The 22733-nt window shown below is 59.8% G+C and overlaps 10 protein-coding genes and 1 pseudogene across 11 annotated transcripts; 6 read left to right on the forward strand and 5 right to left on the reverse strand.

Moving 5' to 3' along the window:
* Positions 1 to 716: 716 nt before the first annotated feature.
* SPRG_01995 (hypothetical protein) lies at positions 717 to 3147 on the reverse strand. The gene is made up of 2 exons (XM_012340554.1): positions 1650 to 3147; positions 717 to 1595 (listed from the first exon to the last, which is right to left on the reverse strand). The coding sequence occupies exons 1-2, from the start codon at positions 3126 to 3128 to the stop codon at positions 789 to 791; spliced, it is 2286 nt and encodes a 761-aa protein (XP_012195944.1). The 5' UTR covers positions 3129 to 3147; the 3' UTR covers positions 717 to 788.
* Positions 3148 to 3681: 534 nt separating this feature from the next.
* Positions 3682 to 3753, forward strand: SPRG_30023 (annotated as a pseudogene). The gene has a single exon. The product of its transcript is annotated as a tRNA-OTHER (tRNA).
* Positions 3754 to 4471: 718 nt separating this feature from the next.
* Positions 4472 to 5460, forward strand: SPRG_01996 (hypothetical protein). The gene has a single exon (XM_012340555.1). It carries the CDS (start codon positions 4480 to 4482, stop codon positions 5392 to 5394), a length of 915 nt encoding a protein of 304 aa, XP_012195945.1. The 5' UTR covers positions 4472 to 4479; the 3' UTR covers positions 5395 to 5460.
* Positions 5461 to 6642: 1182 nt separating this feature from the next.
* On the forward strand, positions 6643 to 7663 carry SPRG_01997 (hypothetical protein). Its single transcript, XM_012340556.1, has one exon. The coding sequence runs from the start codon at positions 6647 to 6649 to the stop codon at positions 7628 to 7630; it is 984 nt and encodes a 327-aa protein (XP_012195946.1). The 5' UTR covers positions 6643 to 6646; the 3' UTR covers positions 7631 to 7663.
* Positions 7664 to 8535: 872 nt separating this feature from the next.
* SPRG_01998 (hypothetical protein) lies at positions 8536 to 9511 on the forward strand. The gene has a single exon (XM_012340557.1). The coding sequence runs from the start codon at positions 8549 to 8551 to the stop codon at positions 9410 to 9412; it is 864 nt and encodes a 287-aa protein (XP_012195947.1). The 5' UTR covers positions 8536 to 8548; the 3' UTR covers positions 9413 to 9511.
* Positions 9512 to 9714: 203 nt separating this feature from the next.
* Positions 9715 to 11340, reverse strand: SPRG_01999 (hypothetical protein). Its single transcript, XM_012340558.1, has one exon. It carries the CDS (start codon positions 11296 to 11298, stop codon positions 9745 to 9747), a length of 1554 nt encoding a protein of 517 aa, XP_012195948.1. The 5' UTR covers positions 11299 to 11340; the 3' UTR covers positions 9715 to 9744.
* Positions 11341 to 11648: 308 nt separating this feature from the next.
* On the forward strand, positions 11649 to 12466 carry SPRG_02000 (hypothetical protein; the record flags this gene model as incomplete). The annotated part of the gene is made up of 1 exon (XM_012340559.1): positions 11649 to 12466. The coding sequence occupies one exon, from the start codon at positions 11649 to 11651 to the stop codon at positions 12399 to 12401; it is 753 nt and encodes a 250-aa protein (XP_012195949.1). The 3' UTR covers positions 12402 to 12466.
* Positions 12467 to 12555: 89 nt separating this feature from the next.
* Positions 12556 to 15738, reverse strand: SPRG_02001 (hypothetical protein; the record flags this gene model as incomplete). The annotated part of the gene is made up of 2 exons (XM_012340560.1): positions 12556 to 15527; positions 15558 to 15738. The coding sequence occupies 2 exons, from the start codon at positions 15736 to 15738 to the stop codon at positions 12556 to 12558; spliced, it is 3153 nt and encodes a 1050-aa protein (XP_012195950.1).
* Positions 15739 to 16285: 547 nt separating this feature from the next.
* SPRG_02002 (hypothetical protein) lies at positions 16286 to 17611 on the forward strand. The gene is made up of 3 exons (XM_012340561.1): positions 16286 to 16781; positions 16840 to 16979; positions 17023 to 17611. Exons 1-3 carry the CDS (start codon positions 16377 to 16379, stop codon positions 17588 to 17590), a joined length of 1113 nt encoding a protein of 370 aa, XP_012195951.1. The 5' UTR covers positions 16286 to 16376; the 3' UTR covers positions 17591 to 17611.
* Positions 17612 to 17983: 372 nt separating this feature from the next.
* On the reverse strand, positions 17984 to 20075 carry SPRG_02003 (hypothetical protein). Its single transcript, XM_012340562.1, has 3 exons — positions 18584 to 20075; positions 18269 to 18534; positions 17984 to 18221 (listed from the first exon to the last, which is right to left on the reverse strand). The coding sequence occupies exons 1-3, from the start codon at positions 20048 to 20050 to the stop codon at positions 18020 to 18022; spliced, it is 1935 nt and encodes a 644-aa protein (XP_012195952.1). The 5' UTR covers positions 20051 to 20075; the 3' UTR covers positions 17984 to 18019.
* A 308-nt stretch (positions 20076 to 20383) lies between these two features.
* SPRG_02004 (hypothetical protein) lies at positions 20384 to 22237 on the reverse strand. Its single transcript, XM_012340563.1, has 7 exons — positions 22215 to 22237; positions 22121 to 22165; positions 21687 to 22066; positions 21486 to 21637; positions 20820 to 21439; positions 20692 to 20769; positions 20384 to 20640 (listed from the first exon to the last, which is right to left on the reverse strand). Exons 1-7 carry the CDS (start codon positions 22215 to 22217, stop codon positions 20413 to 20415), a joined length of 1506 nt encoding a protein of 501 aa, XP_012195953.1. The 5' UTR covers positions 22218 to 22237; the 3' UTR covers positions 20384 to 20412.
* Between the last annotated feature and the right edge of the window lie 496 nt (positions 22238 to 22733).

A 22733-nucleotide genomic window follows, 5' to 3' on the forward strand; every position in this document is an offset into this window, starting at 1 on the left:
CCTGGCGGTACGAAACCAGTTGGAAGTAACTTCAGTCCGTCGACTTAACCCTCCCACGCCGGGAGTCCTATTATAGGCCAAGGGGCCTATAATAGGCCAGTATTTAACAGTGGTTAAGAGTGCTAGGAAGAAGCTCGGAGCAAGCAACGTCGTCGATGCCGGTGTTATAGTAAGTAAGACCTCCGGGTCAAGCAGTCTTAGGTCAGCGCTCGGCGACATCAGACGTCTGGCAGACACGACCACGAGGCGTCTGAACAAGGCGCGGCAGCTCACCCATCGTGGAAGTAGTCTGCAGCGCGATCTGCCATCGCGAGTCCCTACATCTGTGCAGTGGGCAGCCATCCCTCCGATTGAGGCCTTCAGCTGTGCATTAGGGTGAACCGAAGGGAAGTCGATTCCCTTGGGTCAACCCTACTACGCCGCAAGTCCAACCATCGGGCACATAAGCATTGCTCGTATCATGTCGTAATGAACAGGTCCCCTTTAAAACCATCGGTCCCATGCCTCTTGACCACTTGTGGCAATTTTGAAGGGTGCCGAGAACTGGTGTGCTCCGGCAGAAAACGTGGCGACACCGTTGAGATTGAGATGGTCGTCGCTATAGACATGCTGAGGACGAGAACAAGCATGCGGCAGAGCCACGTAGCGTCATGCGTTTGCACCGAATCCATCGCCCGAGGGTAGGGTTCCACGCCGATTACGCTTTGGGACCAACGCAGTGTGCATCAAAATCGCTGCGTAATCCGTGCTTACGCCATCGACAACCAACGCTGTCGACGTCTACGATCTTAGGCTGCGCAGCGGAACCCGATCGTGGCGGCGCGGTCGTAGCTCTGGCTCAGCGTGAGGAACTTGCCGTGCTTGTTGGTCGACGCGATCGCTGGAAAGTACCAGTTGGGGTCTCGGAGGCTCGACGCGACCGGGGCGTACGCGCTGCCGCCGCGAACCAAGACGCTGCACGTACGGTCGTCGCAGAAGGCGTCGGTCATTTGCCACACGTGCCCGACGAGCGCGCAGACGTCGGATGCCGCCGCGCACCCGGCGGGATACGCATCGACGTCGACGGCGGCGATGTCGTCACCCTGGCGCTGGAGGCGTGGGTGTCGGGACGAATCCAATGCGTCGCCGTACGGCACAAGGTTGTACGCGAGGCCGTTGGAGGCGACGTACTGCCACTCCCAGTCGTGGGGCAAGCGCAGACCGTAGTAGGCTGCAAAGGCCTGCGCATCTTCGAGGCAGACGTGCACGACGGGCTGCGACGCGATCGCTTTGGGCACCGACCACGACGTGATGGGCGCGTACGAGCCATCCTCGTGAAGGCGGCCGCTCCAGTGCAGGAGGAAACGATCGACGTCCGTCGGCACGTACTTGGAAGACGCGAGGAACGCGTGGTACTGGGCGTTCGTGACCGGGTACTTCATGATTTGAAAATCCTCGATCCAGAGCTCCGTCGCGTGGTGCGGCCGCGGTCGGTCTTCCCATGGGAATTGGACGCCGACGCCATAGTCGTTGCCGTTGGGCGTCCACGCGGGCACGGGCTCGATCTGGACGCCGTCGACGCTAAACGTCCACGCCTTTGTGCCTGGGATACGCACCTAGACATGGATGGATCTCTACGGCCATACTAGATCGACTTGTTTGTGTCGTACCAGGTGGAGGAGCTCCGAGACGTTGGTTGAAGCCGGCGCGCGCTGGTCGAAGGTGCTGGACGCATCCGGGCCAACGACGACCGCCGTTGCCGACGACTGCGTCGTCATGCGCTGCTGCAAGATCGGACGGCTGGTGTCGTACGTAGCCAGTGGCGTCGTCGTGCGGGCGCGCATCGCCGCGAGAAACGTGGCGAGCCACTCGGGCTCGCTGCCAGCGGCCACGACATAGTACGCAGCGTAGCCGTACTCCTCAATGCGCGCACGAAAGGTGACGGAGGATCCGGACGCCTTTGCAGGCACGGCTTTGCCGTAGTACAGGTCGTACACAGCGACCGTCGACGCGTTTAAGTACGCGTCCAGCGTGAGCGAGAGGTCGCCATCAAAGACTTGGTTGCTCGTTCGAATCGCAGTGTAAAAGATTGCGTTCGCCGACCGCACGGGGAACTTGGACGCATGAACGTTGGATGGCAAGCCAGGTACATGGGGCGTCCACTCGAGGCTTGGCAGCGCAAACGAGAAGCGCTGGAGAATCGACATGGACCGCTTGAGCGTCTCGACCTCGCGCTTCGTCATGCCGTTCCAGATGCCCCAAATGTTTTCCCAAATGACGTACCCGGCGCCGTTGAAGTGCGAGAGCTGAAACTCGAGGCCGCGGTTGAGCGACCAGCGGCTGCAGATGAGCACCATGTGGCGCGGCTCCAAGAACTTGGCGCGCGCGACGGGCGGGAAGCTCGAGAAGCCGTAGTAGTAGCCCCAGCTCATCGGGTTCGTGCCCAAGTCGGACGAGGGCACACCACCTTCGGGGCAAGTCGCCATGCCTTCGTTCGGTCGGTAGAACGAGGAGGGCACGCCGTATAGCGTGTCACCGTTTACGCCGTCGGCGCCCGTCGCACGCAGCACGTCGTAGAGCTCATCGATATCGGACTGGTAGCGCGACTTGGTCGGGTTCGGGTCGCGTGTTGCTGTGTCCCACGGCAAGTAGGGCAAGAAGACGCGGATGTTGCGCGCGTGGAAGTCTGCGACGAGCTGCTTGACGCCGTCGATGCCACCCGGCAGCGAATACCACAGATCCCACTGGTTGCGCGTGTCGATGCCAAGGTTCGGGTACGATGGCCAGAGGAGGACGCTGTCAAACTGCAGGTCGAACGTCGCGAGGTACTTGTCGAGCGTGTAGGCATTCGTCTCGCGGTCAAAGAGCATGCGGTCATGCATCATGACAAAGACTTGGAGCAGACTTGTCTGCGTCCATTGCAAGGCCGGCGTGTTGTACACGCTCTTGACGTCCTTGGCCGAGTAGCGCACGGTGCGCAACTCGAGCTCCTTCCACGTCGCCCACTTGCTTCGCCACGCTTCGATGGACGCGTTGTCATGGCGGCTTGGTCCGTCGATGAGCTCGTAGCCCTCGGGCTGCGGCTCCCACGCGCTAACGACGGCCGCGAGCGCCGCCAGCCCCGTCGTCAGTCCCACGACGCCCCTCATTCTCAACCCAAAAAGATTTGCGATCCGAAGTGCTTTTCGCACTTGTGGATTGGCCAAAATTCAAGTATTTTTGGATTGGTGTAAAAGGATGAAAGAGGTAGTGTGATTGGTGGATAAACTGAATTGTTTGATTGGCGGAAACGCAATGAGTTACGTGAGCAGTTTCGGATCGCGGGCAGAATCGAAGTTGACGAGCGGTAACTTCGACGAACACGAGCGTCGCCTCGCGAAGCCTTCGCACCGCACGTGGTTCATGACGATGATGATGATGTTATGGATAAAGCATGGCCATCGCGTGTTCACGAGGTCGCGCGTACACGACGACGTGGGACTGCCACGGGGATGAGACGTCCCATACTACACCGCATGCGAGACACTTGGATGATTTTGAATGCGGACTAGCGTCATCTTGGTACCTTTTATCAAGTCTAGCTCAATACACCCATCATTTCCCACACACGACCGAATGATTGCGCGCAACCGATTACGACACGCGCGTGTGCGCAAATCAAAGGCGCGCCCTTGCCCAGCACCGGAACCGCAATCAGGGGGGGCGCCCCAGGTCAGTTGGTAAAGTTTCTGCTTCGCATCCCGAAGGTCGCCGGTTCGAGCCCGGCTGCGCGCGCGCATTTTTCAGTTCTCCGCCCCCCTCCTCCCTGCGTCGCGCGATGTACCCGAACAGGGCCGAACCATGTGGGTCCAGGCCACCTCCGCAAGTGTCACCCAGAACACATGATGACGTAATCAGCTGCTCCAACAACAGGCCAAGATGAGACAATTTCTTCCAGCGAGCTCTGCTCATTAAAAATTAATTGACCCATTTCAACAACAACAACCGGAACCGCAATCATCGGCTCCATACTAGCTACAATAGATACAATAGCGAGTGCTCATCCCCAACGCCAGCAAGATCCAGCGCGTCGCTTTACAGAACACGAGGCACTGCAGGTCTAATATATATCGCAAATATATCTCGTGCCGTCCGTCCCATCGCGCGTTATCATGGTCGTCGGCTCCTTGGCGCAGTGCACTTTGGCCGTGTCTGTGTCGAGCGGCATCCAAGCGGCGGTCCAATCACGCGCATTTTCAAGGCAAGGGTAGCCAACCTCGATGCGTCGTCGAGAAGACATTGGGCGCCAACGTACGGGATACGCCGAGCGTTGTCCTAACGTTATCATTCGGGACGACGCTGTACGAGAAAATCGCGGCTCTTACTTTCACTATGCTACAAAACTAGCATCAACGAGGCGAAGTTCGAAGCGCGCGTTCATGACGAAATCACGACGTGGCGGTAAACACGATCGAGGTCACGTCATGGGCAACGCGGCGTCAGTGCCATTTCCGAATTTCAATGGTGGCCCCGAAGCGACGCAAGACCTCGTCGGTCTCGACGATGAGCAAGGACAGCGAGTCGCCGGCTCCGTCCAAGATGGACAAGCGTCGCTACGACTGTATGATGAACCAGCGACGGTACCGCGAGCGCAAGAAGAGCAAGACACAAAACACTGAGTGGTATGTCGACGAGCTCCGGCGCGAGACGCGTCGCCTCGAAGAGCACGCAGCGCTCCTCAAGTCCAATATGCTCATGCGCAACATTCAAGCCGGCACCTTCCGCTGCCGGTCGATCTCGACGTATTTGAACCTCTTCCGATCGGGCCTCGCCCGCGTGCCGGGCCACTTGCTCAACCAGCAACTCGACATCATCGACAGCCTCATGCACCCGAACGTCGTGCTCAACGGCAGCGTCGGCGTCCATGGGTTGCGCCAGCAGTGGGAGGCGTTCAACGAGTACTTTTCCCAAATCAACATGAAGGTGCTCGATATGCAGACGCTCGGAGATGACCACGCCGTTGTCGTCGTCGACGCCGTCCTCGAGCTCCTCTTTGACCGCCACACGATCTCGTGCTTGTTCCCGAACGCTGTCGACCGTGATAACCTCGTCGCGGCCGTCCTCGACAAGGTGATTGCGTGTCCGCTACGCCTCTCGTTTGTCTTTGGCGACAACCAAGTCGAGTCGACAGAGGCCCACCTCAGCTTTGTCGAAGGCCTTCACAACGTCCTTGGCAACTTGCACGACACGATGCTGTTTGTTCACGGCGATGACGCGACGCGCATTACACCCGAAGGCATGATCGCGGTCGAGGCGGTTCTCTTGACGCAGCTGAGCTCGCGCGCCCACGAGATGATCTCGACCCCGATCAAATTCGACATGCTCAAGCCGACATTGGCGCCGCTCAAGAGCGAAATGAACTACATCCTTATGTAAAGACTAGAGTCCATAGTTAGATTAAGTTATACGAAACCCAACCCAATCAGTCGTCCATGTCTACAACCTCAGTAGAAGCCATGTTTGCTTCACGCAGTAGCATCATACACGAGACGAGAATGACGCTACAAGAGTGGGAGCGACGTGATCACTGTAGCATCCCGGCGGCGTGGGTGCTACAGTGGTAGCCCGAGTTTGCATTTTGACTTTGAAAGTGCAAACTCGACGCCACACTGGAATGGTGTCGTAGAACACTCGCCACGCCATCCACGTCACGCAGAATGCAGTGATGAGCTCAGTAACGATACGGGATTGCCTCCTGAGATGACGACACAAGCCTATGTATTCCCGCCGCCTCCACCCAGCAATGAATTCTGCATAGACCTACAACTCGATCTCGAGCTGGTTCGCCTCGGTGGCTCCCATCAAGGCCGTATACAGTAAACTAATCCGGCACAGCGTTGGCATTGTCTAGGCGACCTAAATGACAATTGACGACTGGCCCTTTGGGGGTCCGTTTGTTGTTGTCGTGAGCGTTGCGCTGGTGGTGGCTTTGATCCCCTTTGGAATGATCTCGCGACCCTAATATCTCCAGCTTCGCTTTGCACGGGTCGTTGTCTTGCCTACGGTTGAACGTCTATCACGTCGGCCTCTGCCCTCGTGACGTCCACCACCACGCTCGAACAAGCCCGAACAATACCCCACCCAAAGTTGGCTGAGAACCGAACCGCAGAACCAGACAACTGAAAAGAGTCAACGTAAGCATCAACTTGTGCCAAGTCTGGAATCAACGACCGGCGCGCGTGACGAGATCAACCACCACGTGCGTTCGTGGGTTTTGATGCAACAGGACGCTGCAAGCGCACGCACGCGGGCTTGCCATCCATCGTCCTACAGGATATGGACAGCGTCGACGACCCAATTCCTGTCATGGCTTCGCCTCAAATCCTCACGTACGAGCTCAAGAAACCGAGTACGAGCTCCAGGAGCACTGGTGGGAGAGTAGAAGCAGAGAGTGCGTCCGAACACTATTTCCGTGAGGCGTGTAACAGGCGCCTCGCGTGACAATCTATTTTTAGAGCAACGTCATCGGGTGCGTACCGAATTTCGAAGTAACGTAACTTGCCCCGGCTGGCAAGACAATAGTAATATTTAGTCGCCTATCATGTAAGCGAAGTTGCATTGAAGCTTCGAGGTGCACTGGGCCGCGCCAGCAGGTGCGCGATCACGCTCACTTTTCATTTGTCTGCCGATGTCCCAAGCTGTGAGCGCCATGGAGCCGACGGAGCTGCGCTACATGACGGACTCGCTCCCGACGCCGCAAATGACAGCCAAGGAGCGCGCGGAGCAGCGGCGGCTCGAGTGCATGATCAACCAGCGCCGGTACCGTGCACGCAAGAAGGCGCAGCACGAAGACACCGTCGCGAGCATCAAGCGCACCAAGGAAGAGATCCGGCGCCTCCACGAGCTCGCCCTTGTGCTCCAAAACACGCACATGACCCGGCACATTCAAGCCGGCAACTACCGCCACGACGCCATCGCGTCGTACGTCAAGATATTCCAGCACGGCTTGGCGCTCCGCGACAGCGCCAAGTTCAACGACCAACTGCAGCTGCTCTCGGGCGTCATGAGCGAAAACTTGCTCTTCAACGGCGAAGTTGGCATTCCGTCGCTCGTCGCGCAGTGGCGCGCGGGCGGCCAGCTCTTTTCCCGCGTTGAAATGCGCACGCTCGAGCTCCAAGTCATTGGCGCCGAGCACAACGTGGTGACCGTGACCGGTACCATGCGCACGGCCATCAACCGGCACACGATCGCTGCGCTGTTTCCCCACGTCTTCAAGCGCGAAGACGTCGCCCAAAAGCTCATTGCGACTGGCCTCTTTTGCGAACTCCGCATGTCGTTTCTCTTTGACGACGACCTTGTCTCGGTCATGGACTCGGAGATCAACGTTATGAGCGGCTTGTACCACGCGCTCGGCGACCTCGAGGCAATGAGCTTTGTCGCGCACGCCGAAGGCGGCAGCAAGATGCTCTCGGACGGCACGATTTTGTACAATGACGTGGCACCCGTCGACGACTTCAACGCAGTGTCCGAGGTTGTCGAGCCCATTCCGGTCGGCATCGCGGACGCGCCGGTGCATCCCGAGAGCGATGACGACGGTGGTCATGTCACCAAAGAGAAAGCCTCGATCGACTTTCTGCTCGTGCCGTCGAGTAGTGATGATGTCGCGAACTAGTGTAACTATCAATCCTGTATTTGTTGTTGACCAGAGTTATATTACATGAAATATTAAGATATGGTAGACTTTCTAATGTGCTCGCGGGGCGTGGCAAGCGAGGAGCGTTGGTGGTCGTGATTCGGAACTGCGAGGGACCAGGTAGCGTGTACACCAAGGGTCGTCGCCAGCGACGCCTCAAGATCGAATCAATCCCATCCTTGTCGTCATCGTTGTCATTGGCTTGTCTACACGGCGGCGTTCGCAAAGCAGCCATGCATGTTTCGGTGCTTTACTGGCTGCGACGGCGTGACGGGATGCCGAAAATAAGACCGGGCAAGAGAAGCGCGGGCGACGGGATACGGAGCGGCTACAATGCGCGCGTACCACCCTAGTCCTTGCACAGCGTCCATCACCGAATGGCTACGAACGCACGTGGCATCAGAAGCAGGCTTCGTGTCATGTCGTCGTCGTCGTTCTGTAGCTTCGATCGCAGTAGCTTGAATATGCTGAAGCAGCCGCCTTTTATCGGGCGAAAACCTCACATCTATGCGTGCCGCACGTTTGCTTTGCACGTCGTCCTGGGTGGATGGTCGCTGGGTGCGCGTGCACCCTCGCTGAGTATGGAAACCACTCCTCCTGCTTGTTACGACGGTGTACTGTTGGCGTGATTACGAAAGTTAACCTACCTCGGTATGCTTGCTTTACCGCGCCGGTACACGCCGCTGCTGCTGTCGGCTACATGTATTCGACGGGCGACTGCTGGATTGGCCGCCATGGCAGAGGAGGCCCGGCTTTTCCCCCAAAACAGCTTGTCACGAAGCGAGCCAATCGCGATAACGGTAACATGACGCCATTCTCGGCGACGCTGTTTTTCGTGGCAAATGCCGAATTTAATAACGATGTCCAGTGTTGACTGGCATTTTTGTCCAACTCGAGATGGCACATCGTCCGGAGCTGTCTCCGCAAACGTCGGAGCTGGGCCCGAGCCCGCCACCGTCGACGTCAACGGACGTGGTGAAGGCGTCCAAGCGGCGCCAAGAGTGTCTCCAGAACCAGCGCCGGTACCGGCTTCGGAAGAAGAAGAAGTTTGAGGCCAAGGCCGAGCAGCTCAGCGAGCTCCATATTGAACTCAAGCGGCTCCAAGACCACGCGCATCTGCTCAAGGCCAAGCTGCTCATGCGCTTCATCGAGGCGGGCATGCAGCGCTCCAACACGATCGCGGCCTACTGGGAGCTCTTTCGGCTGGGCCTCGCCGACATCAATGGCCGGTACTACACGCAGCAGATCGACTTTATCCGCAATCGCATGCACGACGACATGTACGTCAACGGCGTCCAGGGCGCGAGCAACCTCCTCGACCAGTGGCACGCGTGCCACTCGCTGCTGTCGCACTTTGACGCGCCCAACATGCAGATCCAGGTCTTCGGCGCGGAGCAAGAGTACATTGTGACGACCGGCATTATCCTCGCCCAGTTCAACCGCGACTCCATTGCCCTCATCTTTCCGCGGCTCTTGGCGCGCGAGGACTTGGTGCAGCTGCTTCTTCAGCGCCCGGTGCCGTGCCCACTGCGTGTCTCGTGTCACTTTGCGGGCGGGAAGGTCCAGAGCATGGACATCGACATCAACATCATTGAAGGCCTCCGCCGATGTGTTTCGGACCAAATCAACGCCGCCGAGTTCTACAGCGTCCTCGAAGGCGCCGCCGCCGCCTCGCACATGACACCCAACGGGCTCGTGGACCAGCAAACGCTCGAGCACATGGCGCTCGAGCTCGTGCCTGATGACGCCGCGTCCGTGTAGGTATAAGCGAGGGCATATGCTAGTAGTATTACATGTTGCAGAAACTCTATATGAACGCTGAATTTCAAGCGAGACATCCGAGATTTTGTACTCCCCGAGCAATACAGCAGCAAAAATCATGACGGAAGAGACGCAGCGCTGGCTTCGGACGCTCGTACCGCGCGTCGACTTCCCGCGTCGAGTTTCCGGCGCGACGCTGACGCAGCTCGATGCGGTCGCTCGCCTTCGACTCCATTTAACAGCGCCCCCTCCGCCTTGGCGCTGCAGTGTACAGCAGCAAGCCAAACAAACAACAGCGGTAAGCGTTCCGTAATCAAATCACTTACATGTTGCTACGACCGGAATCCCATGTCATGAAGCATGTTGGAGACGGGCCCGGCTTGGCCTTCCTGCGACGTGAGCGACTCGAGCAGGTTCGACACGAGGTTCAAGTCGAGGTTGACGGGTGCAAGGTCCGCCGCGTCGTCGGTCACACCACTGCGCGTCGTCGTCGTCGTCTGGAAGCTCTTGCCCATCTTGGAGTCGGTGAGCTCCATGTCCATCTCGTCCATGAGCTGCTCCATGAGATGGTCCATGGCGGCATCGTCTTGGTCTTCCTCGTCCTCGTCGTCACTGTCGTCGTCGTCGCTCGAGAAGAAATATGCGTCATTGTCGTCGGACGCGTGCGGCTTCTCGGACGGCGTCGCGGCGGTCTGGTTGAGAATCGCCATGAGCGCATCCATGTCCAGGCTCACGGGCGGAAGCGTGTGGGCCGACATGTCGACACCGTCGTACTCGGACGCCTCCTTGACGAACGAGTGAAACATCGAGGCCATGTCCTGCAGCTCGTCTGCGTTGCCGTCTTGCACGCGGGACTCGGCCTTGCGCAGCGTCTCTTCGAGACTCTCGGGCGCCACGTACAGCCACGCGTCGTCGTCGTTGGGCGCAAGCGGCGCTGGTTGGAGTGGTGCGGTGGCGGCGGCGTCGATGCGCGATGTCCACAGAGCACCGGTATGGTCTTTCGTGCTGCTTGCGTACAAAAGCTCGAGGCCGCACGTGAGCTTCATGCCAAGGATCGCTGCGTCGTCGGCTTCGTCGAGGTTGCCAAACGGCTTGGGCGCCGCAAATGGCTGCTGCTTGAGCTGCGCAAACATGCACCGAGAGAAGGGTACCATGACGGACGTCATTGCTATCGGCGAGAAGCGCTGCATGTGGCGACAGAGCCGCGTTGCCTCGGTGGGCTCGCGGTAGTAGAAGGCTTCGACGGCGTAGGCCAGGGCGCGGGGTGTCTCTTGGAGAACGATGGCGGCTGACGTCGGCACGCGACACTGGACGGTGTGTCGATTGATGCTTCGCTGCATCGAGTGGGTCCGCGCTTGTTCGAGTCGGTCGCCAAGGATACGCTGGGCGTCTCTCGGCGCTTCGTACTTGGACGGCGTCGTCGTGAGCGACTTCAGCGCGACGGCGAGGTCCAAGTGGCCTTTCTCGACGTCGTCCGTGATGAGATAGACGCGGCCATGCCGCAGGAAGACGCGGTTGTTGGAGTTCTCGGGCGTCACCCACATGGGCAGCGCTTCGGCCGCTTCGATGAGGAGGAACTGACCGTCGGCGTCGGCGACCTGCAGCGTCATATCGGCGTGCGTCTTCGTCAGCGACAGCAAGGCGGCGGTCGCGACCCATTCGTCCTCGACGTTGTCGCCAACATACATCTTGCCAAGCAGCGTCGTCGCCGAGGTCCACGTAGTCATGGGCGCTTCCAGGCACAGAGGCTCCTTCTGCCAGATGTAGTCGCCCACGAAGGCGGCGACCTCGGCCGCCATGCTGCGGAGCCTGCCAGCGTCCGGTGCATGGTCAAAGTGGACGTGGAACTCGAGGCCGTCCGTCGAGAGCTCGGCGGTCGGGAACATGCTTGCTGACCGCTGTTGATTGGTGTAAACTCGAGCGCTTCTTATTGGCTCTGGCACCTTGGATACCCGCGCTCATTGGTCCATCGCGCCGCGTTTTTTCATTGGTCCATTTCATGACGTTGAAGTTGATGGGAGAGGACACTGCAGAAATAGTGTGAAAGGACCACCACCCCTACACCCATGCGCCGCACACTCCGCTTGGCCCATCGGCCCGTCGAGCGTGCATGTACAACACAGTGGTAGTGTGTCGGTGGCTAGCATCTCGCCTGTGCATCGACGGAGCGAGCTGCGAGATCGTACAACACTATTTAAATACCCAGAAACGTGGCACCCGCCAACGCAGTTTTGGAATGGCGCGGTCCGTGCTCACGAACGACGACCTGTGGCGCGTGACGACCATCTTCTCGCGAGGAAAGGCAGCTGCGCAGTGGCGTGACGGCAACTTGGCCGCCGCGCTCGGACACGTGTACCTGCTCGAGCACCTTCCCGCGCTGCTGCTCACGCCAGCGGCGATGGAGGCGGCGGCCGCGAACGGCCACTTGGCCGTGGTACAGTGGATCCACTCCAATCGCCCCGAGACGCGAAGCCCGTGCGCGATGCTGTGCGCGGCCGAGAACAACCACTTGCACATCGTGTCTTGGCTCCACGCGCACGCGTACCCCGATGCGCTCGCAATGGATGCGGCCGCCGCGGCCGGGCACCTCGAGGTCGTGCAGTGGTTGCACGCAGTTGTAAGGTCGCCACGAAGCTGCTCGGTGCGTGCGATGGACCAAGCCGCCGAGAAAGGCCACTTGGACGTGCTCCAGTGGCTTCATCTGTATCGGAGAGAAGGCTGCACGACCGATGCGATGGACTATGCTGCGTGCGCGGGGCACCTCGGTATTGTACAGTGGCTCGCCGCCCATCGTCGCGAGGGCTGTACGAAGAAGGCGCTTTTGTATGCTGCGTTCAACGGCCACCTTGCTGTCGTTCAGTTCTTATGTGGGCTGCCGGCCTTTCAAACCACCGACGATATCCAGCGTGCAATGCATTTGAGTGGCAAAAACGGACAGCGCCACGTCGCCGACTGGCTGCGGACGACTCTGTCGATTACCCGCATGTAGTCGTCCAGCCAACAAACCAATACACAAGTCCCATATCCTTTGGACTCCAACGCCACAAGTACCCGTACTCGCACGTGCAGCGCGCACGGTCGAGTCGACATGGGATAGATATATGGTAAGAGCACTTGATACGTTAAAGCATGGCTTGTCGCTGCTACGGTGTCGCATGTGCCGCATCGTCGTCGTCGTGAAGGAGAGCCTTGCTTGCAGCGAGGAGCGTCGCATGCGGGCTTCGGTCGCGACCATGCGTGAGCCAGTCCAAGTAGCACGCCTTGAACCGCGCAACGTCACCGGTTTGGAGCTTGAGAAGGTGCTTCAAGCACACATGTGCCTGCTGCTCGATGAGCTGAAAGAGTCCGCGCAGCAAGAGCGCGACGCGCTGCGCGTCGACGGTCTCGGTCGGCGCCGCTTCATAGAGAGTCGCGCTCGCCAAAAGGCAGTCGAGTGCGTCCTTGTACACGGACGCCACTCGCGGCACTTTCGTCTCGGCGGCCACACCCACCGAGAGCAGAAATTTGACCTTGTCCAGGCGCAAGAGCAAGTGGTGGACACGCGTACTGGCGTCGAGAGGTAGCGTGTCGAGCGCATTCTCGTAGTGCGCCGCGCTGGCATCGATGCTTGTCCAGAGGGTTGCGTCATGGGCCTGTGCGAGGCGCGCGCGGGCGTACGCGGCTTCAAAGCCCGCGAGCAGATAGTGCGAGTCGGCGACACGCCACGCACACAATTGCGCTTGGTGTCGCCGCGACGGTAGCTGAGCGATGCGCGCCAACGCATCCGAGCCGAAGCGCAGGCCCGTACGCAGCTCGTCTCGGATCGCGACCCGGGCCGCCGTCAATTGCCCGTCGCGGTTCAGAAGGGGCTCGGACGCGAGCTGCTGCTGCAAGTGGAGCGCGTGCGACGTGTGCGCAAAGCGCAGGAGCAGCAACAGATGCACGTGGAGTACGCGGACGTACTCGGACTCGACGAGCCGGAGCGCCGAGAGCGCGGCGTTGAAGCCGGCAATGGCCTTGTGGTGCCGCCCCGAGCGCAGCGCGACTTCCGCGAGCACGATGCGCAGCTCGAGCGTCGCGACATCGTCGCCGAGCGATGTAAAGAGCAAGATGCCTTGCTCGGCGTGACGCGCGCCCTTGGTATGCCGGCCCGTCGACACGAGGTGCCGCGCCAGCGACACGTACGCGTCCCGTAGCGTTTCCCGAAAGCACCGGTGGATGTGTTCGCGGCCAACGACCAAGTGCGGCAGCGTCGAGTAGTCGCCGACTTGCATCGCACAGGTGAGTGCAATGTTGAGGTGCTGCTCGGCGTCCCCAGCAAGCGCTTGGCGCGACATGTGCAGCCACAATGGCGCGTTCATGGGCGGCGGCGCGACCGAGACCGCGCGGTCGGCCGCAACCGCTTGCTCGTATTGGGCTTGTACGACATCCAGCGCATCCGTTGGTTGCATCGCGAGACGCAAGTGCACCTTGGCCACGACGAGAGGGACTTGCGAGCTCTGGAACGAGTCCACAAAGCATAGCATGTGATGGAGGCGGTACAGCGCGAGGCCACAGTCCGTCTCGAGGAGCGCAATATGTACGAGGACGTAGTAGCACGCCAAGAGCGCCTCGCGGAGCTCGGTACAGGTGCTGGCATCGACATACGCAGCTGCCTCCAGCAGCAGCGAGAGCGCATACTCCATATCTTCCTTCTGTTGCGCCTCGTCGTCCAGCATGGGCGGCGGCAGTACACCGCGCTCGGCCACCGGCACGGCGGAGATCGTCGTCTGCGGCAGAAACTGCTGCGCAATCTCAAAGAGCGTCTTCGTGCTCTCTTTTGGCGACGACGCAAAGGCCTCGCAGGCTTCGAGGGCTTGGACGAGCTGCGACTGCACGTCTTCGGCCCGCACGAATGCGTCCGTGTGCAGCCAGCGCGTCGCTGTGTACGGGCGCATGTACGGCGCCATCGCGAGTTTCGCCGACGCCACGAGTGCTGTCGCCAGCGTCTTGGGTGCGATCGCCCGTTTATCGACGAGACCGAGCCCTTTCCGGTACAGCTGCATGGCACGCACGGTGTCGGAGGTTTGCGCCGCCAGTTGGAGGCAGAGCGTGCCGACAGTGTGGTCCACCGACGACGACGGGAACGCGATCGCGTCGGATGGGAGCTCAAAGAGGCAGACGCCGGACGGCGACTGCGTGAGCCAGTACGTTGTGGCTTCGCTCACGCAGTGGGCTTGGAGAAAGCGCAGAATGGACTGGGCGTTTTGAAACACGTTGGCAGGATCAAAGCTGAGGATCGGCAGCTCGTCGGTGCGCACCAAGTGGTAGCTGTCGAGGCGGCCGTTCGTGTTGGCCGTGCAAATGGCTGCGCGCTGGATGCCAGTCATGACCTGGTCGAGCCACAAGTCGAGGCACGAAAACGATGTCCAGTGCGTCTCGACGTCCCGCAAGGCGACGGCCATCGAGTCCCCGGACGGCGCGTGCTGGAAAAGCATCGAGTTGTTGCCAAGAAGCATCTCCATCGAGTCAAACTGCCAGTGCACGACGCGGTCATACGCGGTTGGCAGCGTCGGCGGTAGCATTGCCCTCGACACGTCGTCGTGCAAGAACCGATCGTGCAACACCTGCTGGTACGTGGTCTGCGCGCGGTCTTCAGGCTGCGGCGCGTCAGGAAGCAGAAGAAAGATCTCGCCCGTTTCAGGGTCGGCGACAAGTTCGTACGACGGGACGCCGTCGCCGTCCTCGCTCTCGTCGGTATCGTGGACGCTGCCGTCATGGTCGTCCTGCGGATTGACGAGCGACGTCTTGAGCGGCGATGATGTCTGGCTTGTTTCGGGCGGATAGTGGATCGGGAGGTGCTGCAAGAGCTGCGTGGCCGGTCGCCGGGATTTCTTGTAGCGTTGCGAGATCTTGCGCGCCTCGGACCCGACGCCTTGCTCGCGGCGGCGACGGAGGCGGTCGTGGGCGCTCTCCATGACGAGCGAGTTGCCGACGCGGTGGATCGCGACCCCCGAAGATCCGTCCCCTGGCTGGTATGGCATCGCAAACACTTGCTTCAGCGTGTCCGTCGACGCGATGATGTCGACGCTGGGCGAGAGGTGCTCGTGAAGGAAGACGCCGGACGGCGCGTGTCTGGACAAGGCCTCTTCACCGACTACGTCTGGGCGAGCAGAAATGACTCGACGGACATAAACGCGCTCGTCGCTGCCAGGCGTCGCGTCGGGCTCGCCAGACGTGATGCGCTCGCTTTGCGGCGGGCCATCGCCCAGCACCATAGGCGCGAGGTCGAGTCGCTTCGTGTTGGGCAGGTGGAGGTTCGCTAGCGCGGCCACGCGCTTCGCGGTCGTCGTTGGGGCCACTGTCATCGTCGCGCTTCGAAAGCCGGTCTTCGTGCTCTGAGGCTACTCGACTCTCCCGGCGATGCTATTCCGGAAGGTCTTGTCCTAGATGAAACTGAAGGGTATCGATATCAGGACAAAATGTCCTACAGTTATCTGTATGCGACACCCTCTGGATGAACCCACGCAACTGATAGAGTCAACACCGCGCAGCCGATCCTCCACGGAACTCCGCGGATCATACTCACAGCACACAGCACACGGCAAGCAAGGCGGGGATCGGCGAGGATGTGCTTGGGACTCAGCGCGTATGTGAACACGCCCAGATGTGAATCTCGGCGACCTCACCTATGTATTGGAGCGCATCTGGCAGCCGTCGACGGAAGGGGATCGCGAAGGCTACCAGGTACTACATGGTGGAGCACTACTATACGTAGTATCCTCCCTGCACGGGCACGAGCGTGCGATTCGCGGCCTCTCTCGGTTGCTCTGTGGCGAACTTGGTGATTGTTGCGTGCGTTTAGCGCGCCGTCGTTCAGTTCGACATGGTTGGCGCATTTCACGAATGCACCGTGGATCGTATAGTATACTAAAACCAAGTGCGTGGAATCCATCGTACCTTGATGCGACCTTGAACCAAGCAGCTCACTTTGCCTTTTCCTGCGATGCGGCTGCTCCTCGCGCTCGTGCTTTTCGCCGTCTACGCTGCAGAGGCGAGTCCGTTCCTCTTCGTGGGCAGTAAAACCAACGCGGCCGTTCCGTCGCCGATCGGCCTCACGATCTACAGCAACTCGAACGGCCACCTGCGCGAAGTGCTGCACCAGTCGAACGTCACGACGGGCAACCAGCCGACGTACTTGGCCGTGACGCAAGACCGCCGGTTCTTGTACATGACTAACGAAGTGGACGTCGGCCATGTCGCATCGTTCAAGATCGACGATGCCGGGACGTCGCTGACGCTGACGCCGCTTGGCCTCGCACCGACCGCGTCACACGGCCCCGTGCACATTGCGCCGACCAAAAGCGGGTGGTTTGTCTTGGTTGCGAGCTACAACGTTGGCAGCGTCACGGTATACACTGCTTCGATCCTAGTACATCGTTGTTGACGTCGGCGGGATGTATGTATAGGTGATGCAGGTCGACGCCAATGGGTTGGCGGACCGTATTGCCCACCAAGTGGTGTTTTCGGGGGGTAGCCACGTCGTGCCTGGCCGCCAGGACGGACCCCACGCGCACTGCGTCGCCTTGAGCCCCAACGACGATTTCGTGTACGTCAACGCTTGTGACGCGGCTCGTAGAAAGATGACGTAGGTTCGTCACGGACCTCGGGAACGACCGCGTCATGCAGTTTGCCTTTGACGCGACGACGGGTCACCTCACGCCGAACGCTGTACCCTTTGTAGACGTGGGTCCGGGCACGCTGCCACGTCACATGGCGTTTCACCCGAACGGAGAGTCCCTCTACTTGACGACCGAGGCGTCCAACGAGCTTAAAAAGTACGCCTTTGATGCGGTGACGGGCACGCTCACGCTGACAGCGTCCGTGACAACGACGCGCGCCACCGGTGTTCTCACGGGTGCGATCCACGTCACGTCCAGCGGCCGGTTCGTGCTCGTCTCCAACCGGTACGGCGCCCCGGCGTCCGACGACAGCATCGTCGTCTACGACACCGAGACCCTCGCGCACGTCGGCACATATCGCACATCGACGTGGGGTGGTCCGCGCGACTTTACCATCACGGACGATGACTTTGTGTACGTCACCAACGAAAACACCAACTCGATCGACACGTTCCAGCTCATGCCCGACGGCGAGCTGCGGCATTTGCCGCTCTCGCAGCCGCGTCCCTTCCACCCTCAAGTGATTGTACCCTTTTAACTCAACGACTGTACGTGGACCAAGCGTTTCGTCGTTGGCGTGTTAATGTATCGCATTGGTTGGCGCAAAGCCCTTGGCCTGCGATGCAGCTACGTACAAGCTATCAAGGCCATAGCAATGAGTTCTTATGGCCAGAACCAGTTACTTCTGAGCTTGCAGCTTTGTGTTTTGTACAATCATGTCACTGTCTTGCCATCCATCGACCGGATTGCACTTGAACTCGACCACGATGACGATCGTTGCACAACGTGTGTTTACAAGGTGGCGGACTCGGCTGGTTTAGAGCGGTCTTGTGCATCGTGCGGTGGCAGCCATCTTCTAGTGCCCCAACATTGCTTTAGTAGTATGCCTGTACGATTATGTCCCTCGTTGCATCTTTGATGCTACCGAGACTGGCAAGAAGGGTTGGGTGCTATTAAATTAAGACGATCATGGCGGCGCGATCGGACCGTTGAGAATGTGGTCGAGTATCGAGGCGTACTTGTGGTCGTTCCCGCGCACAATGAGGGACGTGAGGTAGTTGAGGGCGTCGTTGAATCCGCGTAGGATGTGCGAAATACGATAGCAGTTGCGACCGACGTTGTTGGGCGCGTGCAGCGGGTCTTGAATGTACAGAGTCGTCCACGGCTCACTACGCAACACGCGACATCGTACCACGTCCATTGGCGGGTGACGCACCTTTGTCCAATCCACAAGAGGACAGTGACGACGTCGACCTCGGGCTGGAAGTCATTGCCGTAGTACTGCAAGACGTCCATGAAGAGTTTTCCGAGGTTGGGCGAAGCACCGTCGCTGCACACGCGTGACGTGATCGCCCGACCGATCTGCACGCCACGCGACTGCTGCCACGGTACGATAGCGCCTTGCACGTCCGCATCGGACTCGTCGGGCACGGCCTCGGCTTTCGGCTCGTCCAACAACATCACGTGGGCCACCATGAGCAGCTACGTGATCACCATCGACAACTTGGCCAAACAAACGTGCGACACGTACCAAGCCGTACGACGAGAGGCCCCCGCGGTACACGTCGTTCATACCGCGCTTGCTCAAAAAGTACTTAAGTACGAGCGTCACTTCGCGCAAGCCAGGCAAGTCGGCGCACAGCTGACGCGACAGCGCCGCACTCGCGAGGCCGTAGTGCTGCAGGTTCCAAAACGTGATGTCGAGCGGCACGTGGATGACGTGATCCGCGTCCTCCGCGTGGAGCTCGACGAGGACCTTGACGAGCGGAATCGCGGCGTGTGGAATGGCCTGGATGTTTGTAAACACAATGCGTTCGCTGCCGTTGCGGATCAAGACGTCGGCAAGCACTTCGACATCAAATTGGGGCACCGGCGGCACGGGCGCGTCCCCAAAGTAGCCAATGACGACGTCGACGTCACTCGACGGGCCGTTGAGCTGCGTGGCAAACGATCCATACGGTTCCACGCAAACGTTGGGCCACACGAGCTGCGCAATGGCACAGAGACGCGACAGAACGCAGGCGACCGCGGTCGCATCGACGGGCGACGCCGTGTAGTCGGCGAAGGCGACGATCTCCGAGTGCAGTCGCATCTGCAAAGCGCCGGCTTGCTCCGTGTAGAGTCGCTGGAGCTCCGAGAGTGGCCACGGCTTGGTCTCGTGCATGCGGCGAAGCCGCTCGTCCTCGCTGGCTTGGATCACGACTTCGCGTTTGTTCATGCGCTCTTCGTACTCAGCCTCGGGCGTCCGAACGACGCTGCAGACCAAGAGGTGCTCGGCGACTGCATCCCGAGAGCACACGGCCTTGCACCCAAGGATTGCGTTCGGGCACACAATGTCGTACGAGTCGAGGTCCATGGGTTCGGCGACGGTCGTGTCGGGCACTTGTCGATAGGGACAGTCCCGCAGATGCTCCTCGACGTGGCGCAGCATGCAGCTGTAGCTGCAGCCAAACCAGCTGTGGGGACACACCACTTCGTAGTCGAGAAAGGACGGCGAGATCGTCGCTTGGAACCACGCTGTGTTTTGCATGGCCTCGAGAAACATGTTGGCCGTGCGCGACTGCTGCTCCGCCTCGATGGCCCGCATCGCCCACGACTGGCGCCGGAGCCGCTCGACGTCTTCGGCGAGCTGGATCTCGGCAAGAAGACCGAGGCGGCGTGCGCGCTCCTTCTCGGCGGCCTCAATCGCCCATTGGACCCAGTACGCACGGGTCGCGGCTTCGACCTCGAGACTCGACGGTGGCGATATGCTCTGCGGTGATCCAGCTGCTGGACGCAGTGGTGGCGACTTGGTCGGCGAAAATGGCTTGGCCGAGGCGCAGAGCTTGGATCGCGTCGGCGACGACGGGGCCTCCCCAGGGCGGACGACGACCGATGGCGCCGGACTCGCGCCGGCTACTTCGCCATCGTCGTCCTTCTTCTTGTTGCGGTTCTTTGGTCGGCGCTTCCGCGGGCCCGAGTGGCCGCGCGCCTTGGGCTTTGGCTCGTCGTTCTCCATCCCACCGCGAGTGTGCAAGAACACGTGACATACGTTATGGTGACTGCCTAAAATCACCCAACCCATCATTACCAAACCGTCCGTCTTCTGCCGTGCGCCTCGTAAAAACACCCAACCCCACGCACAGGCTTGCTGTTTCTTTGTCTGTTCTATTACCCGAGGCGGCCTCTTGCCGCGCCTGCGCCGACATCCGTCCATGGACCCTCGATGTCCAGGGACAAGTGGCGTGTGTTTATCCAAAAGAATGCGGGTCGTCACATTCGCCTGATCGTTCTGCAACCACCTGCTGTGCACAGATTTTGTCCATCCAACTGCGTACAATACAACATACAAGGCGACGCGTCGAATAGAAATGTATGGCACTAAAAGATGTTGTTGCGGGGGAGCGGCCGCCCAATCTTGTCAGGGCTGAGCTTGGCGACGACCTTGGTGCTCACATGGTCGTCGTCGAGCTTGCGCAGGATGACAGCGTTGAGCGATTTTTCCCGCGCGTCCATGGCCTTGAGCACCGATGTTTTTTTGCCTTTTTGCTCGGACATTTGCTGCAGAAGGAGCGCTTGGTACTCCTTGTTGCGCACCTTGGCAATGTCCTAGCACACGCGCATGCTGCAACCCGTCATGATGATGCGAGAAGGACGCACGAGCTTGTGCCTTGTCTCTCGTTGCGCAGCCTCGCCCTCATCTTTGCACTTTCGCGAGTACTCTAGCTCTTCGAGATGCTACACAGCCACCAGCTGACTCCATCGACGAGCCAAGCCGATGTTTCTACCTGCTGCTGCTTTTTCTGGACCTTGAGGTCGTGCTGGAACGTGAGATACTGGCTGCGGTCCATCGCCTCTTGCTTGCGTTCGCGCATCTCGCGCATCTCACGCTCGACGTCGGTCTCGAGCTTCTGGCGTTGGTACATTTCAGCGCGCCGGTCGTCCTCGAGCGCCTTTTGCTGCAATTGCTCGTGAATCGTGATGGCACCGCCCTTATCGAGGCGGTCTTGGCGCTGCAGCTTGTGCTGGAGGGCTTTGACGCGGTCGGCCTCCTCCTTCTCCAGCTTCCGAGCGTACTCGTCCATCATCTTGACGTCCTGAAGCATATCGAGCTGCTTGGCCTTGTCCTTGGCCTCTTTCACGAGGCTGTTTTCCTTCAACAGTGCGTGCATGCGCGCGTGCTGGGCGCGCTTCCGCTCCAGCGCCTCTTCCTCGACGCGCCGCAGCTCGCGTTGGCAGCGCTCGACCTCGAGCGCTTCTTCGTGCTGCTTCTTGCGCTCGAGCTCGAGCTGCCGGAGCTTGGCGTCGCGCAGCTGCTGGTCACGCTCCATGCGAATGTGGTCGACCGCGTCCTTGACCTTGCGCGACTTGGTCACTTCGTCCGTCTTCCACTTGTCATAGCCCGAGACTGCAAAATCCAAATTGGTACACTTCGAGTGGTTGTAAAGGCGTACCTTGCTCTTTGAACAAAAGCTGCTTGTCGCGCCGGGCCTCTTCAAGCTTGCGCTCCTTCTCGCGCTTCTGGGCATCCAGCCACTCGCGCTGCTGCACCGTCTTGGTGTGCTTCTTCTTCAGGTTGTTGACTTCCGACTCTTCGAACTCGACGCTACACGCTTTGCTTGACATGGAAGCAAAAGAGAGAGCAGGTGTAGTACATGTTGAGGGCGTTGATGAGGACCCATTCGTCGGTCGTCTTGAGGTCGACCTCGGGCGACTTCTTTGGCTCGCCGCGCTGGCTCGTGCGCGGGCGAAATTCGGCGACCTTGGAGTCGAGCGCGTCTTGTGGCGCGGGACGCCGCTGCTTGAGCTCCTCGATGTGGCGCTCCTTTCGCCCACGCTCGTCATAGAGCTTCTTGACTGTCTTCTCCAGCGCCGCGATGTCGGCCTCGATGAGCTTGGACGCGCTGCGCACGAGCTTGGCCACCAGCGACACGATGACGCGGCCAAAGTCGGCGTCGTCCAGCGCGTACTTTTTCACGAGCTTGGCGACAAGCACTTCTTCAAGGGCCGCCCGCTTGTCGCTCTTGACCGACTCCTGCACAACATGTTGGTATCGCATTGTATCCAGCATGAAGTTAATGCTTCGTACGCGCTGCAGGATCGCCTCGGCCTTCTCGCGCCGCGTCGACGTCGACTAGCAGCAGCACGACCTTAGCGATCGCGCACACACGCTTAGTTCGTACCATCGGCGCCGTGTGGCCACCGTCTTTTCGCCGGGCGCTGAGGTTCATGTGGACGCGTCCGGGCGGAAGGGTGCGCCCGCGAGGTGGAGTTGCGACTATCTATCTATAGCTGCAAGGCTGCGGCAGCTATCTTTAGCAAAGCGGTTGCAGCGGCGTTGCCGACAACGTCAAGAACGAGACGCTCGATACGTTGAAGCGCATCAGTCACGACGCTCGAACAGGGGGTGCTGCCCTTGGCTCTTGCTGGATCAACAACAATAAGATCCAAGTCTGGCAAGTCGGCCAATGAGACTGGACGTAGAAAGGTCTCTGTCCATAGAATCGGGTCCACTTTGCTAGCTACACCAAAGGACAGCTACGTCGTGGAGGCCACACGCATGCTGCATTCCTGCTGCGCGTCCTGCTATGGGTAGTGTGCTACTGGTACTGTACCGGTCGGTAGCTGCGGCCACGGTGGCGCCAAAGGCGGCGTGTCGCGTATTCCGGATACGAGACGAAAATGCCGGATACGCCACGCTA

This window comes from Saprolegnia parasitica (assembly GCF_000151545.1).
Source record: "Saprolegnia parasitica CBS 223.65 unplaced genomic scaffold supercont2.5, whole genome shotgun sequence".
NCBI classification, from domain to species: domain Eukaryota; phylum Oomycota; class Saprolegniomycetes; order Saprolegniales; family Saprolegniaceae; genus Saprolegnia; species Saprolegnia parasitica.

Bases quoted from the DNA above. Each gene is read 5' to 3' on its own strand.
- SPRG_01999 (XM_012340558.1), bottom strand. From the start codon at position 11,298: ATGTTCCCGACCGCCGAGCTCTCGACGGACGGCCTCGAGTTCCACGTC.
- SPRG_02002 (XM_012340561.1), top strand. From the start codon at position 16,377: ATGCGGCTGCTCCTCGCGCTCGTGCTTTTCGCCGTCTACGCTGCAGAG. The intron at 16,782-16,839 runs GTATACACTGCT...ATGTATGTATAG, and splicing joins ACAACGTTGGCAGCGTCACG to GTGATGCAGGTCGACGCCAA. The intron at 16,980-17,022 runs GTACGTCAACGC...AAGATGACGTAG, and splicing joins AGCCCCAACGACGATTTCGT to GTTCGTCACGGACCTCGGGA.
- SPRG_01998 (XM_012340557.1), top strand. From the start codon at position 8,549: ATGGCACATCGTCCGGAGCTGTCTCCGCAAACGTCGGAGCTGGGCCCG.
- SPRG_01997 (XM_012340556.1), top strand. From the start codon at position 6,647: ATGTCCCAAGCTGTGAGCGCCATGGAGCCGACGGAGCTGCGCTACATG.
- SPRG_02004 (XM_012340563.1), bottom strand. The intron at 22,067-22,120 runs GTACGAAGCATT...CATGTTGTGCAG, and splicing joins CCGAGGCGATCCTGCAGCGC to GAGTCGGTCAAGAGCGACAA. The intron at 20,770-20,819 runs GTAGAAACATCG...GTGGCTGTGTAG, and splicing joins TCCAGAAAAAGCAGCAGCAG to CATCTCGAAGAGCTAGAGTA.
- SPRG_01996 (XM_012340555.1), top strand. From the start codon at position 4,480: ATGGTGGCCCCGAAGCGACGCAAGACCTCGTCGGTCTCGACGATGAGC.
- SPRG_01995 (XM_012340554.1), bottom strand. From the start codon at position 3,128: ATGAGGGGCGTCGTGGGACTGACGACGGGGCTGGCGGCGCTCGCGGCC. The intron at 1,596-1,649 runs GTACGACACAAA...ATCCATGTCTAG, and splicing joins TCTCGGAGCTCCTCCACCTG to GTGCGTATCCCAGGCACAAA.
- SPRG_02003 (XM_012340562.1), bottom strand. From the start codon at position 20,050: ATGGAGAACGACGAGCCAAAGCCCAAGGCGCGCGGCCACTCGGGCCCG. The intron at 18,535-18,583 runs GTACGTGTCGCA...GTGATCACGTAG, and splicing joins GCCTCTCGTCGTACGGCTTG to CTGCTCATGGTGGCCCACGT. The intron at 18,222-18,268 runs GTGCGTCACCCG...CGTGTTGCGTAG, and splicing joins CTCTTGTGGATTGGACAAAG to TGAGCCGTGGACGACTCTGT.